At 37.9% G+C, this 17,416-nt stretch overlaps 1 protein-coding gene across 1 annotated transcript; it reads right to left on the bottom strand.

Annotated features, from left to right (window-relative positions):
- Positions 1 to 791: 791 nt before the first annotated feature.
- Positions 792 to 16,946, bottom strand: LOC139726049 (nitric oxide synthase-interacting protein-like). Its single transcript, XM_071637132.1, has 8 exons — positions 16,877 to 16,946; positions 10,764 to 10,869; positions 7,998 to 8,109; positions 6,505 to 6,568; positions 4,648 to 4,823; positions 2,691 to 2,875; positions 1,681 to 1,789; positions 792 to 970 (listed from the first exon to the last, which is right to left on the bottom strand). The coding sequence occupies exons 1-8, from the start codon at positions 16,944 to 16,946 to the stop codon at positions 899 to 901; spliced, it is 894 nt and encodes a 297-aa protein (XP_071493233.1). The 3' UTR covers positions 792 to 898.
- Between the last annotated feature and the right edge of the window lie 470 nt (positions 16,947 to 17,416).

The following is a 17,416-nucleotide window of genomic DNA, read 5'->3' on the forward strand; positions in this document are numbered from 1 at the left end:
GCAAAACAACTTAAGCGGCGATACGCTTGTTCCTGCTCAACACATGTCGGGCATGGACTTGGCAAAACAAAGTATCTACATGCAAAGTGTTGTTTTGCCATCTACATTGTTTATGCAGCACATGCAGAAGCACACGCATATTGACACTGTTGGACATTATACGTACGCCAGTGATCAAAACTTAGTTGTTTTGCTGTAGCAATGTCTCTAGCGTGGTTATGTTGAGACGGCAAAACAACATATGTTTTGATTAAATGCAAATTACTCCAAAAATTAAGGGTCTAGTGATATCAATTTCCATTCACTGTATTACTGATATCGTTGGTCCTTCTACGGTAAGATATGAAGTGTTTAACAAAAGCAGAAAAAGAGCTATAGGTTTGCGAAACTTCAAACTCGATTTACGGAAATGATGTTGGATGTCGATATCATGAAGAGTTTGTTCGCAAAAACCGATAAGTCCATATTTGCCAAATGGAGATATTTGCGATTAAAGGTCACGAAAAATAAAGAGAATAATAGGAAAATTTTTGCTTCTTTTGACCATAACGTTGAAAATGTACCTTTATATGTAGTGACCACCATATCATTTCAAAGGTATTATTTTGTACTTTATGACAGAGACGGAATTTCAAAACCTTCAAAAATAGACTGATCGGTTTTTGCGAACAAACTCTTCATATGTTGTTTTGCCATCTCAGGGTCGAGATAACATGCAGACATATAGTGAGAAATGCCCTCCTGGATCGGTACTCTGCAGTCCCTGTAACCTGTTACAGGTACTCTGCAGTCCCTGTAACCTGTTACAGGTACTCTGCAGTCCCTGTAACCTGTTACAGGTACTCTGCAGTCCCTGTAACCTGTTACAGGGACTCTGCAGTCCCTGTAACCTGTTAGACTACGATGCCATCATGACTGGTCTCGCTTTAGTCGCTGCTTTAGCTCCAGTACTAGCATAGCCAGTTCCTCCCTATCAAAGGCAAACAAAAACATGGAGGAATGCATTTATGTATAATCTGATAAACAATATTTCATATGAAGATTCATATGACATGCAAATTACAAGAATGAGACACGCTGACATCAATGAAGTCTATGATTCTCTGGTTCTTGTAAAATCTACTTTTTCTGAAATCTATCCATCATAAGAACCAGTGTAATATCAATTTATGTATTTTTTTTAAGTAAGGAGGAAAGTATACATCGTACGTATAATACATATGCATGAATTAAGCAAATGAAAACATCAACTCAAACATAGGTATCCCACCTGCCCTCTAAAAGAAAAAGAAAAGAAACATTCTTTGACACTACTTTATACACAAGATACATAGTTAAAATATGCATAACAAAGAAAGTATCAACACTGGGCAAAAAGAAACAAAACTTTCAGTCATTCCATCAAAGTATTATAACCATACACTCCTCACATACATAAGTAAGATAAAGACAGAATACAGTGGAATCCCGTTATAACCAAGTCCTCGAGACCGGCCGCTTTCTGTCGTTATATAGAAAATTTTGTTATAACCGAACCAAAAAACAATTAAAAACATAGAATGGGAAATGTTGCAGCCTAAAATTTTACTTCGTTGTAACCAGAATTATGTTATAACAGTGTTCGTTATAACAGAAGTGCACTGTATCAAAGATGATTTATCAAATGATCAAATCACTCACCCTCTTAAATTCAATGATATCACTTTCCTCCAATGTGTCTCCAGTGAACGGATCTGTCATATCTTTCTTGATCAGCTTGTTAACACACTCCATGGTAACCACCTTTCCACTACAGCAAGGAAGAAAAACAAAATTATTTGCATTTCAAAAGTTTGCTGATTTGCTGATCAACACTCTCACAAAGCACTTTTTTTTCTGCAAGGAAAAATTCTCTCTTCATGTAGGAGAATGGGTCAATGAAGTAATATTGAACAAAATTCCTTCTTTCTAAAGTTTTTAAAACATATGTGGCACTTAACTGTCTTCTTTCTATCTAATATCATCAAGAGCTGTGTAGACATTGCCAACTGGTAGTGTGACAGATTTGAATGCTACTATACTGGCAGAAAAATCAAGACTACAAAGAGAGGCAATCTTGAGGCAAGTTACCATGTCATGAATGCAAAGGAAAGGAATTAAAAAGAAAGGATGGTAAAAGAGCAGATAAGGCCCCTCCCCCCCCCCCCCCCCAAAAAAAAAAAAAAAAAAATATATATATATATATCGTATACATAAGTGTACCGGTAACCCCTCTCTCACCCTAATAATATCCTCAACCCTTTGTCTTTTCTTGATTTTTTTTTTATCAGTTGCAGACAGTCTCTCGCTATAAGATATGTGCTTTTATAAAGTGTTTTTCTTTAATCTCTCTCTTTTTTTTTTAACACCCCCAATACCATTTGTTTGGGCGATATATATATGCCCACATTGCTTCTTATCTTGCTCAATAGAATTCATTTACAGAACATGCTTGTTCCAACAACAAAAAATAAATAAATAAAACACACAAAACAAATCCTGTTTTTTTAGTGGTCTGTTACTCCAACACAACATTTTCTATGTATTATTATCATTATTTGTTTATTCTATCTATTTTTTCTTGCCTAAGGATATGTTTGTTTTAAGAGGGCACCATGAAAACTTGATGGACTTTGGGAATGGAGAAACAGGTGAAGGAGCAGATAAGGTACCTTGGCTTTAAGAGGGCACAGGGCGTGGAGTTAGAGAGGACATCGTGAGTGACCGCACACATGTAGCGGACTTCCTTGGCCACCAGGGGCTTACTGTCCTTCTTGTCCACCAGTGTGAAGGAGACTGGGATGAGAGACTTGATGGTTAGCGGCTTCTTACTCATCGGGCAGTACACTGTCTTATCCTAGTAGGGAGAATAATGGATAGGTTCATTAACCGGTTGAGGATGGAATGATTTTCCTACAACACGCGTTTCCCATAGACACCTGCCCGAGTATACTCAGGACTCATCTTCAACGGGTGTTAGGGATAGAAACAACCGATGTAAAATGTTGAATTAGTATTATCAATGTTGAGTATTGCTAAGCATACAAAATGTGAACAATGGTTATAATAAAAATGTTTCCAGACTAAACCATCTGCAGTTACGGTTTATTGAGAACAATAGTGATATCTCCTTACAGTTTAGGTTTTATTGCAAAATTCTTATATGGCAGGATGTTTTGTGATACAACTGACTTACACATATGCATCAAATGTGATATCTTGAACATTTCTAAATCACTGCTCCCAAAGGTAAACAGGACCTTTAACACTCCACTCTTACAAAAAGACCTTTTACAGATTGCTTTTAGCAAAAGAGATCAACAGTACACTTATATCCTGTGGAAGCTCAGAATGAGAAATGTTCACATTGAAAAAAGAAAGAAGAAAATGATAATAATAATATCTGACATAGAAAAGTCTCTTCTTTAGAAATAACAGAACAAATTATTCTATTTCTTTTTTTATTGCCTTGGCAACTGAAAGCATTTGATCTACTAAACAAAACTTCAGCAATGCAATAGGATAGGTCCTACTTCAAGGCAATTGTGATGCAAATATTGTGACAAGGACTTAATTCTATATTTCCTGGAGGTAGATTTTAGAACATGCGCCAATCAGCTTACGAAGCAAGTCAGCTGATACATTAGTTTGTTTTTTTTTAAACAAACACAATAAGGTATGAAGCTGCATAAGTACATATCATATACCTCTCAATTAACAAAATTTATTGATGACAATAAATACAGGAGTAATTCCATGAAATCAGTTAATACTGATTGAAACAAACTTTTAAGGGACCGTCTGAGAAAGAGATCAATGTGGAGCAACACAACTACACAGCTAAGTGCAATTATTTTAGTGGTATTACAGAAGAATTCCATGGCTACATACTGTAAAAGTGGATATTTTTGCACGACTAATTTTTCGCGCTCGGCCTGGTAAGAAGAGTTTCGTGTGTTTTTAATTCCGCAAAATCAAGACAGTAAGTACAGGAGCATATGGCAAGCAGAAATATTCGCATGCTTTTATTTTCGTGCTAGTTTCTGGATGCGCAAAATGTGTGAAAATTTCAACACTGCAAAAATTTCCACTTTTACAGTGTAATGGAGACATTCTTTTTCATGACAGAGGGTCATTAAACACAAAAAGCACTGTTTTGAGATAGAGAGTGAGGGAGAGATTCCAGTCACACTTGTAATGCAAGAAGGGAGCATTACAACCGATCGACAAATTACCCTTCATCGACGTAAAAGAACACTGATTAATCAGTGCTGAGAGTACCCAGGTAAGATAAAACTCATGGGCATACAAACTTGACGCAAGAATCATGATATTTTGAATTCTGTACGCAGTACCCGCTGCTATAGTGGATCAGAATAATCACTTGCAATCTTGCAGAAGCTTGGTAGTCTAGTGGATATATGACGCCTCTCTAGCAATCACAAGGTCGTAGGCTCGAATCCCACGGGGAGAATGTATGCCCATGATTTTTATCATGGCCATTACTCTAGAACACAAAATAATCAGTGCTCATGAACATTAGTGAAGGGAAATTTGTTGATTAGTCGCAATAAAAACAACTGGATTCAAGAATCATAAAATTGAGGAAGGGAGGAGGTTAATACTGACTGGTTTCTTAACCAGGGTTGGTTTGGCGTCTGGGGTGTGTTCTGGGATCCAAAAGCTTGGAAGCTCCTTGTGCTTCCCTCCTTCCATGTTGGACACAGAGCTGGCACCATTGGACGTAGAGGGCGCTTCCATCCTTGCACGCTTGGCAGAGGGAGGGCTGCTGATGATGTTACTCTCTGGACATACAGGGGTAAAACATTATGTAGGCATTAGAATATTAATCAGAGGATTGAAGGTTGAGGTGTGAATCTTTTTCAATTTCCCTCTATAAATGAGACAAAATTAAGAGAATTCACACCTCAGCAAATTGTTGGGTTAGTATTTCGACAGGGTAGGACAGGGACTTATTCCTTGCGTTGTCACAAATTTATTTGATTCTAGCTTGAAGAGTGGAGAATCAAAGGGTAAAGTTGAATACTGAATAAATGAATCTTGCTTAATCTATGCTGAAATCTCCCATGGATATTTTATCAAATCAAACTGAATTGAACAGAACTGAAACAAATCATTCATCTCCTGAACACATATCCACTGAGAAAACATCAGTTTACCCACAAGGATGAGTTTTTTTTCTCACCACCACTATAGGGTGAACTATGCGATGGCGTCTGTGATTCCATGGAGGCGGCCATGTTATCCACTTTATAGTAATGGTGGACAAGTAACATTTTTACAGCATGTATTTGAACTTTTGAACTTTAACGCTAGCATGCATTTCTTCATTTGGCTGCTCCTCGGTTGCTCATTTGCTAGCGTGTTAGCATGAGGGGTGAGCCTACTGCATGGCTGCTCTCTTGCACTTACAAAGCAATTGTACAGGGCATGTGCACACTTCGCGCTCTAGTACCCACTCATAATATAACGTCACTGGGGTGACAAGACCTTGTATCTACAAAATGTCAAATGTTCAGGAGCGCAAAAAATCATAGCAGCCAAAGCACTGTATCCAATGGGATGGACATGTATTCCTTTGACATGCCATGGTGGCCTCATTTTTTAGGTAAGACAGCTAGGATTTGGACAGGACATGACTTAACTGATTATCTGACCACTAATTTAAAAAAGGTCATTTTCACCAATATTTCAGATACAGGGTCTTGTCATTTCAGCGACAATAAGCTCTTTGGGTTATGATCACTGACCACTATTGCTCTCTATAATACCGATGACAATTCTAAAGCATCTTCATGCACAAAAACTCAATCATCATGACCCTAGCATGAATACATTGTACAGTGCACTCCCGTTACAACGAACACGGTTATAACGAAATTTCATTATAACGAAGTAAAACTTCTGGTCCCAAAATTATCGTCAATAAAGTCTATGGTACAAAATTCGCTTATAACGAACACGGTTATAGCGAAATTTTCGATATAACGAAGTTTTTTCCGAGCACCACTGACAAAGAAAAACAAAAGAAATGTGCTCCGTTATAACGAAATGCTGATTGCTTTCGAAAATACGTAGCGGAAAAAGGCATTTAAAGCGTCTCTGCATGGGCGAACGCGTCACATCACTGTGTCTTCGCTTGGTGTGTCACCCACAGTTTCCGAGGAGAACTTGCGTTATTGTAATACAATAATCTGAAATTGATTAACTATTTGTTTTATTGTTCACATAGCTTTCCAGTGTATGACGAGTATTCAACAAACAGAATGTCATATATGCTTGGCTTCCTTGTTTTCGTTATATATTGTATTTGTTCGGTTATAACGAAATTTCGTTACAACGAAAGAAAACTGCCGGTCCCGAGCATTTCGTTATAACGGGAGTGCACTGTAGTTACGCTGAGGATTGAACCACCGAGCTTTCTACAGTGTCTAGACAGCTAGACCTCAACCGGCCTGCTCTTACCTGACTCAACAAAGGCCCTGACTCTCTTCTCATGCTCATTCTTCTTGCTGTCCTCCTCTTCTTTCTATCAGGAAAGAAAATCACAAATTTATCTTCTACATAGTCTAAAATATGTCAAAATTGTGCAACATATTAATAGAATGTTCTCCAACAACTGACATATGTGACCGTGCATCACAAAACCAATGAAAAGTCGCACCCCTTGATTTTTATGTGAGGACTCAAAAAAGGTGAAATGGGTCAACCGAGTCAATCTTGAGTTTTTCATATTTTCTGAGAGAGCTATCCTTTTTCTACATTATTCTTTAGTTTGGGATCATAACATGACTGGGAAAGTGTGTTTTTAGCAGTTTTTCTACAACCATTTTTTTTTTTTTTTTTTTTTTTGGGGGGGGGGAGTAGAATGATCAGGTATGTCTTAGAGGCCCCTTTTCATTTTTTTATATCCTTTGCACACTCCTCACTTTCAAGTCTAATAACTTTTGAAAGGATTAATGCTACTGCTTTGAAAGAACTTGGCATTAATCATGGACAGAATGTGTTAATTTCAGCTTAATCTGATAATCCCTTCATTGTTGTTGCTCCGGTGGTTTACATCCTGTGTTTCGTCCCATTCATTGCACAGCTTGCACGGCTTGGTAAAGATTAAGCGCTTGAATAGACCGTGTACTTCACAGCCTCTTTTCTCACTTCTCACTTTCCAGAGTATGTGCTTTCTTTCCCGTATTTAGGTAGGTTAGGGGAGTCCAAATGAATTGAGTTATACATCATTTTAAAGCTTTGAGTCTGATTTTTCAGAACCTGTCCTCAACTAAAAATCCATGTCTGGCGAATTTCTGTAGGTTTTGTGAAGCAGGGTCACATCATATGAAAAAACAAAGAGACAAGTCTCTCTTTTCTTGATGCTCAGCCTCAAAGTCTTTCAAAGTCAGAGATTTCTCAGAGTCAAGCTACATACATTGTAATGAAATGCATCTCGACTTTACACCATACAAGGATCAGGAGGCATAGTATATATGCCATACCTCAGAAGTAAACACTTACTAGATTACGAAATGAAAATTTTCAAAGTGCACACTCTGAAATATCATAATTTGTCTGAATGGGCAAAGGTCTGGCTAAGTCCTTTCTGAATTTCATAATCAAAATTAAAAGTTTTCCTTCAGTGAGCATTGCAGTTTGTATATAAAGCACAGAATACTTCAGGTACCAAAGTTTTGATAGTGATTTTCATGGTGAGTGTTATACAGTGACATTCAACATGTGCCCCTAGTGTTTTGATATTTTTACACACACATAAATATCAACATAGTAAGTATTAACTGCATACATTGTAAAATCCTAGAAATGATACACTTTGAAGATTTATAGTCATGATGAAGGACATGGACAAATGATAAGAATACAAAGATATCCCATCTGTCATTGTCTTACAATCTTTTGCACAAATTTACAGGAAAGTTTCCCAGAGTCACATGTGATAAAGGTTGTACCTCAAGCTTCTTGCACTGTTTTTGATATTCTTTCAGCTGATGTTGGATCTCTTTCTTCTTCAACAGCATGTATTCCAGGATTGCCTCCTTGTCATACAAATATCCATCTTGCCTGCAAAAGAGAAATTAAATCGTAACCATTGCTTGACAGACACAGCACATTCGAAGACTCCGCAATTACTGTCATCATTATCATTATTAACATTACTTTTCACTTGATATTACTTGACACAGTTTTGCTACAAAATGTACTGTGAATGTGCACATGCAGAAAATTCAAGAGAGCTAAACCCAGATGTGGGGGTGTTGGACTCATGATCTTATCTCCATCTCAAAATAAGCACATTGGTACCAAATAATTTTGTTAATGTTTATATGACTGTGAAATATTGTCTTGGAGAAATTTCATCTTTTCTGCATCTGTGGCCGAGATCAAAGCTACAGTCAATTAAGGAAATATGTGATGTAACCAAAATAAGTTCTGTAACTTACAAATGCACTTGGTAATACAAAAGGTAATCTGAGACTAATCTCAACGTTCAAACAGTAAAAGTCCTTCTCAAATCAACCTATGGGCAAGTCCAAGATAAGGTCCCCTCAGAAGGCAAAATTTCATCTATGCTCAATGTTGACATGTTTGGTATCATTTTGAAGCTTATGAGTTGAAGTTTTGATTTCCATGGAGGAAAAAATGAAATTATGTAAATTTATGCAAATTTCAAGGGCTTCATTTGCATAAATGTGAAACACAGCGTTACGTATGGGACATTTATAAAAATTCATATTAATTCAAAGGAAAGCAAATGATATTTGATTAATATGTGGACATAAGAAGTTCATCACATAGTTTAACTTTGTATGAAAATTTAGGGATTATGCAAATGATTATGCAAATTAGCTCGTGTCCTATCATGAGATGTCCCATACGTAACAAAATGAGGTCATTTTTTTAGGTTTTTTCTGAAATTGCTATGGTTATTTTAATGCCCTTTTGGAAAGTTCTAATTTATTGTTTAGAGAAATCAAATACCAGAGAAAAAAGAAAAAAAAGTAAAAGAAATATTTTTTATTAGGCATTAAAATAATGTTACGTATGGGAAAAATGCGTTACGTATGGGACATCCTCATACATATTGCATGTGAATGCATGTAGCAAGCTGGGAAGGTCTCTCAGTACACAAATGGTCTATCATCCTGAAGAAAGCATCCCAACATTGTAGCTACTTTTTGAGTTATAGACACTTGAAACAATACATGAACTTGACTGAACAATTTTCAGAAAGGGGGAGGGGAAAATGGCAAAATACACAATGAAAAATCAACATTAAAGGGATGGTATAGTTTTTTGTAGAAATGGGGATTCAGTTTTCAACATTTAAAGAGATGATTGGAAACCAATTACTGAATTACTTAAGAGCATAAAATCCTAAGACTAGAGGAATTCAAAGTTTATGTGATGGAGATCCAATTTGAAATGGTTGTGATATATATAGAAAAAAAAATAAAAAGTAAAATGATTTTTTTTTTATTGCAAGTGATACACAAATTGTCCTTATTCAGTTTTCAGTAGTAGCCACAACAAAATTCATGGGTATACAATACATACTGAGGTGTGACTCGAATCAATGACCTGACTGCTAGACAGCCATCATATATCTCCTCGATCACTGGGGTTCCACGCAGCAGGTATTGCTTATTTATTAAACTTAATATTTCTTGTGTCAAGTTGTTTTTCATTGAAACTAAATGGCAAACTGCCCTTCATCAATGGAAGTAAACACTTTATTAAACTATTCAATTTTTTCAGTAGTAACTATCCTGATAAAAATAGGGCATACATACTCAGGTTGGTCATATATAGAATATGATTGAATGTGATTATGATGGTAAATATCTGGGGAATATTGTTCCCTTGTCAATCTGGATCAGTATTTGAGTAATTTCAACTGATTCCACCTCAATAATTATGCAAAAATTTGTTTATGGGTATTTTGCAAAATTATTTTGCAAAATACCCATAAACATGGTTCCCCACACACTAAACGAATGGGGGACAAAGGGCATGCATACCCAGGTTGGTCATGAAAATATAAAAATATGATTGAATATGATTATGATGGTGAATATTTGAGGAATATTGTTTCCTTGACAATCTGGATCGGTATTTGAGTAGTTTCAACTGATTTTACTTCAATAATTATGCAAAATACCCATAAACATGGTTCTTCACACACTAAATGAATGGGGGACAAACTGTCCCATACGTAACTGTCCCATACGTAACACGTCATGTCTGTCTTTGATTAGAACCTGTCATTAGAGCTTTTTGCCTAATGACATGAAACTTACCTGTGATAATCTTGAGTGTTGTGACTTTCATCACAGTGAGTTACAAGTTGTAGAATGATATACTTTCAGAGAGTTTGAGGTTGAAAAAAATGTTCAAAAAAACAAAATTTTTCTGGTCCCATACGTAACGGCACATATTTTCTCTTCTAGAATATAATTGTCAAGGTCATTTTTTCCAATTTTTTACATGATTATACTTCTTCTAGATATCAATCACCATGATGAAGTTCAATATGATCAAAGGCCATTAACACTATTTTTCAGGTCATAAAAGTCTCTGAATGTCCCATACGTAACGTGCGCGTTATCTTGGACTTGCCCCTCATTAGATAGTTGGAGAGCTTGTGATTATTGAAGCCTTTAAACTGGATTCTCTGTGGGACATGCAATGCTAGCAAAGTAGGAATCTCAACTTACGTGATGACAGGATTCTTGCAAGGTTGAAGGGTCAAACAACAGCAGTCAAAGTCTTTCTCCGAATCTTTCCCAAGTCTGGCTTTGTTTGTACCATACCCAGATGCAGCTGCAAGAGAGAGAAAAAGAAGTGCATGACTTTAAACCACTGGTTCCTTTTTCCGACATGTTTGTCAATTTACAGATCAGCAGTTGCGATCTTAAAGGACAAGTTCACCTTCATAAACATAAGGATTGAGAGAATGCAGCAATATTAGTAGAACACATCAGTGAAAGTTTGAGGAAAATTGGACAATCGATGCAAAAGTTATGAATTTTTAAAATTTTTGTGTTGGAGCCGCTGGGTGAGGAGACTACTACAGCTTGTAATGTCATATGCGTACAACCGTATAAAGAAAATGTAAAGAAAATTCAACATATTTTCACTTTTTTTCGCATAATAAAAGAGCACTTGACTTGCCGCTTTCTAAAGGCAGGGGGAATAATATTACCCATAACATATGTCGGTAACGAGTCAAGGGAATGTGTACTTTTTTCAAAAGACGATATTTTGTGAAATTCTCTTTATATTGTCCTTATATTGTTGTACGCATGTGACATTACACACTGCAGTAGTCTTCTCATCCAGCGGTTACTGCACAAAAACTTCAAAAATTCATAACTTTTGAACGGATTGTCCGATTTTCCTCAAACTTTCAACGATGTGTTCTACTAATATTGCTACATTCTCTCAATCCTTGTGTTTATGAAGGTGAACTTGTCCTTTAAACTACTGGTTCCTTTTTTTCTAACATGTTTGTCAATTTACAGATCAGCAGTTGCGATCTTAACAAATTCAATTTGTAGATGGAGACAAACTGAAGAAACTCACACCTGAACCTTCACCCCTCTGAATAATATTCTTTCACTTTGGTCATTCTCATGTGATTCAGGCACGGTCCATCTGCCTGGTGCTCTTTAAGTTTGACTACTGATGTTTCACTCTTGTTTACCCCTGGCCCTTTTTGTACCCCTTGCCTCACACAGCAGAATAATAATAGGGCCTAACAAGCTACTCTCTGTACCTACACAGTCTTAACTGACAATGACTTTTTGGTAATTTACTTGTACAACTGCAGGCCTACGATGGGCGGCCGGCGGTAGCTGTAGCTAGAACTCTATATTACTAATTAGCCTCATTAATGAGTCACTAGCCCTCATCAGGCTCAGCTCAGTACATGTTATGACTAGGCTAAGTACTGCTACTTTATTATAAATACAAATGTACTTTATGCACGTAGAACCCTGGCCCTAGAGACTTCTACACTAGGTATCTATCTATGTTCTAAATAGGATTGTTGGAAGGAATTTACAGTTTAGTCAAAGCACTGATCGGTACAGTGGCAGCCTAACAAAGACTAGGTTAGAGACAAAATGTCTAGTCCTAGATTAGAGATAGACAGAAAGATCTGTCTGTCTGGAGGAGTCTTTATTTTTCTGACGGTATCGCTCTGAGGGGATTTTGTGAAGACAGATGCAGTCTCTGTGGAACATATTCCCGATGACCAGATACTAGTAGATAGCTCATACAGACCAATCTTTTGGTCAAGACTAGAATCTGCATCTAGTCTAACTGCGACTGCCCGAACGTGAAGTATTCTACTGTGTGAAGGAGCACTCTGGGTTAAGTCTAGTCGAGTCCAGAATAACTACAGTACACAGGCCCGGCGATACGGTGCAATTAACTCTGCGAGAAGGGGCCTAAGCTTTTGAATTTGTAACAGTCATCGAAGCACCGTTTGGAGTGAAGGACAAAACAAATCTCAAAAAGTCACCTCCTCGTATCTCCCTTATTTTACCACCAAATCCCTTGAAACTTCACACATATCTAATATGGATACCGGTATACAATGTATCTTCCTTCATATGATTTTTAGGTGAAAAAAATGATGTATCTTTCGAGATATGTGTATTTCTCTGTTTGAGTCGACAGTGGGAAAAGGTTACAATTTCCAGACACAAGTCCATGAATATGCATTTGATTAACATATTGCTAGTCTGTATACACCAAACTCACTACTTGCAAAGTTTCACGTTTGTGCAATTAGTAGTTTAGGTGAAAATCAGATCAAAAAGACAACCAAATTTAAGAGAAAATACTGGATATGCACAACTAGATCATCCTCCTGCGCATGCGTTCTCTAGATCTTACTGATTAGCGCATGCTTAGCCAATCAGCGTTGTCAGGTTTGGCGCAGAGCAACAGGGTTCGGTTGTTGGTCTGCAGGGTGGTGAGTGGGCGAGAGACGAACCCTGCAATGTGCTTCAACTGTTTCATGCAGCACGAAAACCGATACACTGGACTGCGTACTGCTTTACACTACTGTACGTAGCTATGGATTTTACGTGAGTCACAAGTGACAGTGATCTCGATTTTTTCCCCAACATACAAAACTGTATATCTAACAGTGCACCAAATGATACAGAAAAGATCCGGAACACAGCAATATGGATATACTAGTATTACTTTGTACTGCTATTAGCCCGACCAGATGCCCTGCTTCGCCTTCGCATGGCATCCCCATGCGCCAAGACTACCGGTACCATTGACCACAGTGGCTGAGACTTGTGTACATTGACCATGTCGGCAGGGCTGTGTACAGGTGTGGCAATAATGGTTTAATTAATTCACCAACGCAAGAGCATACTAAAAATGACCTTGAAGCCTCATTTGCATAGAGTAAATTAAACAGCTTGTGTTTTACGCAAAACCGCTGGGGAAGTGTTGCAGGACAATCGCAATATGCCAATATCTCACCTCAGAAGCCATCAAATGATTAAACATAGTATCGACCTCTACAGCATATTGAAGGAAATACTATTCTCAATGACCAATGACAATGACAATGTTGTTAGCGAGAAAGGAGACTAGATCTATCGTAATGACGTTAGACTAACGTTAGATAGAATACTGAATAGCTAGGTCTAAGGCCAAGTAAAAAAAGAAAGCAGTTTCTCGTCCGGGTTTTTTGAGTAAGGCGATGAGGGAGGTCCTTACTATTTGATATCTTACTATTTTTTCGAGGATTGTCAAAATGTAAGTAATATGTGTTTCTCGTCCGGTAATTCTGAGAAAGGTAACGAGAGAGGGGTTTACTATTTTCTATATCCAATTTATGAAATGAAATAGCACTCTAGTAGCTGTGTTATGAGAGACCAGGTCCCAAGTGTATGTCTTGCCTGCACTCTGTGCATTTTCAAACAAATATATATATTATGTACCATACTTGAAACGAAACTTCATGCATGCAGAAATACATTTGCTTTTTCTTTCCACTACAGATGTCAAGGGGAAAATGACCATCTTAATACTGGCATTTCTGATACCAGTGTACTTGCAATTCTGATGTATTGTGCTATTAATTGAAACAGGTATAAAACATGTCTTTCAACAAATGTACGACTGAAATTAATTCCATGATATTCAAAACACTGCTTTATTTATCATTTGTGTTTGTGACTTTTTGAGTCCACACAGCTGGTATGTATAGTTCTTCACAGTACAATTGTAGCACATTCAACTGGAAACTGGCTTGTACAGGTTATTGCAGATGGATGTCAAAATGATACTGATGTGGCATTATAGCATTAAACATTTAAAGATGTTTCTTCATGTTCTAAAAAGACATTTGATAATCACTCATCATTTGGATGATGAATTATTGTATACCAAAACTACATAAATGTAGTAAAACATGTACCTGTGCAGGTAAGTCACATTCTCCCTTCATTTCTTCCATGGCCATCATTACAGTGCTACCAAGAAGCAGCAGTGATATAAACAGCAAAATACAACGTGTAATGACAATTTCAGTTCACGCTCATCAAAACTGCTTATTACTTTTCAAAGTTTTGGCTATTAACATTCGTTTGTGGGTGTATTTTGTTTGTTTGTTTTGTGAGTTTTTCCCTCGTGAAAGACGTAATGATTTCTTCGTATCGAACGTAAACTGCATGTTTACCGTAAATAGGCCACTCAGCTCAGCTCAGCTACGGCGCATTCGATTCATCGAACTTGCAGTAACCTCTTATAGGCAGGAGCACATGGCGCATTCCTTTAAACTTGAAAGTGAAGCCACATGTTTGCACATCGGCGCTTCCACACACAGCGCGGCATTTTGCGATCATCGTTATAGCAGACTTTCCGATTCCAGTCCGGGGAAAAGGAATTGGAATACTTCGGAAAAGACTGATGTTTAAAATCCAATGAAATGAAAAAAGCCTGAAAACAACGCGTGATTATGTTTTCATAGTAAACGATAATTGGAAACACGGAACAGAGTACCGGTATCGCATCCGCTCACAAAGAAGCTCTCTTGAGAAGATGAAAGCATTCTACGTCCCCTGCTAGATAGTGGAAGCTTCCATAATCATCCCAGCAAGTTTTTGGAGGTACATACTTGCACTTGTACACATTCACTGCGAGAAAGCAATCAATCAACGCTGAACATTGCGTAGTTTGGCATCTTTATCGTGCTGGTGACCAGCTCGATGCTTCGGCATGTGTCATAACGTTATGTTTAGAGCCTGTAGGCCTCATAAGTCGACGAGTTTAATTCAAAACAGCAAAAAGAGGGAGATTGAAAAAATACGAATTCTGGTGGAAAAATACGAATTTTGGAGCTGCTGAATACTAATTTGGCAGCTCTGGGCCCCGTTTTATGAAGAGTTAGAATTGATTATGAAGTCGATTTCAACTGTAAGTCTATGGCAGACTGTGTAGTAAGGAAAATTAAAATTGATTTTATCTTTTGATAAAACGGGGCCCTGGTACTAAAGCCGTTCGCTGTGCACACGTGCGCTTGAGATCGGTTCTCTCCATCACTGCACTCCACGATTTTTTTTTTTCCAGCTCCAGAACGCGCGCATGCTATGCTGGCTGGCTGGTCTCCTCTATGACTAATATGTGGTTACATTGCGCAATCAATCTAGCAGCACATGAAGCGGGCAACAGCACGAGAAAAATGTACAGAAGGTGCTCAACGTCCTGTCTACACCACGACGTACCGAGTGCGCTGTACATCACAGCCCAGGCCGCGCCCGCCCGCGCCCATCCAATTACAGTTCAACTGCTTTGTGGGTCATTCCTTCTTGCCGAGCTCGCAGTGCATGCGTTATTACATACGCACTACAGAAGCTACAGCTGTACTACAGCTATAAAGTAGAGGACGCAAGGCGTAATTAGAAATGAGACATCACGATTGGCAGGTGAATTGTCGATTTTTTTTTCGGCGGCCGAAAAAATAGTAAAATATCAAAAAAGTCAATGCGGCAACTGAAAATCGATGCGGGCGGGGAGCGGGCTGGGACGAGAATTATGAATTTCTTGGTATTTTCAGCGCCATTTTGAAAATAGTAAATAGTAAAAAAATCGACGCGGCGGCCAAAATCGATGCGCGCGAGGACGAGAAACTGGTTTCTTTTTTTACTTGGCCTAACCTAACAATGCTACTCTAGATCTAGATCTAGAACCGTAGAAGAGTAGACCTAGACTCTATAACTAGTAAATTTAAAATTAGATTTATTTTTAGAAACCCTTCTCCAGTTAAAGTGTTACTATAGGTCTATCGTTAGTGTTATCATGTAGCGTTAGTATGGTTGAAATATAACGTTTGCCGTTTGGGTTTTAAATAGAGACTGGTCTAGACTAACCGCATTAGAGGTCTGAGCCTGAGGTCCTGAGGATAAACCTGTGGTGGGTGCCTGAGCTGAGGCCTGTGTCATGACTCTGTTAGTCACTGTTAGTGTTAGTCTGTGATTAGTGAAAATAACAATAGCTTTCAAAACCTAGTTTGGTTTCTGCCACAAATGTTGTTTTTTCACATTTTCCTTCATTACCCCCCAAAATGAAACTTCGGTAATATGTGACTCGGTAACTCTATGGTAATGTCCGTCCAGACGTAAATTTAATGATTCAATAAACCTACACACAATGCAATACGAGGGACTATTAATCTCTTTTGCCATTAGTGTCGTCGGAAACGAGTAAGCAAAATAGGGCCCTGAAACTTAACTATGACGTCCCATAGAATATGACTCGACTATTCGTAACCTTAATCTATAAATATGAAGCATACCTGCATCTTTCTGTCTTTCATGATAAGTATATACAGTCCCAGCGGTGCAATTTCTTTGATGACGAGTCATTTTCGGACGTGTACACACCGAGTCGAATCTCGAGCTGCTATACACTGTACTGTATTTGGTCAGCTGGCTTCACACGTAACGCCGACTTCATGTAGTGCTCTTACTGTACAGGGGGGCGTTTCATCAACGAGTTCGTCGGAGTTTTCACCGACGAATTTGCTATCAGCCAATCAGACGCAAGGATTTATACTGACAACTGTCAAAAGCTAATGAAATCCTTGGTCTGATTGGCTGATAGCAAATTCGTCGGTGAAAACTCTGACGAACTCGTTGATGAAACGCCCCCCTGATCTAGTCGACCATTGACGACAGCTGATCAGGCAGCTACACGCATCTATGGCAGTTTTGAAAAGCAATACAAAAGGATAAAATTCTGAGTCGCGCTAAATGAAGGCTTTGATCATATACAATGAACTTTCCTCATTTCATTGTCAGAAAAAAGAGAAAAATGGTAAATAAAAAAAAACACT

This window comes from Diadema antillarum, unplaced genomic scaffold (genome assembly GCF_040938485.1).
Source record: "Diadema antillarum isolate AM-2024a unplaced genomic scaffold, OU_Dant_1.0 seq00000076_RagTag, whole genome shotgun sequence".
Classification (NCBI taxonomy): Eukaryota; Metazoa; Echinodermata; class Echinoidea; order Diadematoida; family Diadematidae; genus Diadema; species Diadema antillarum.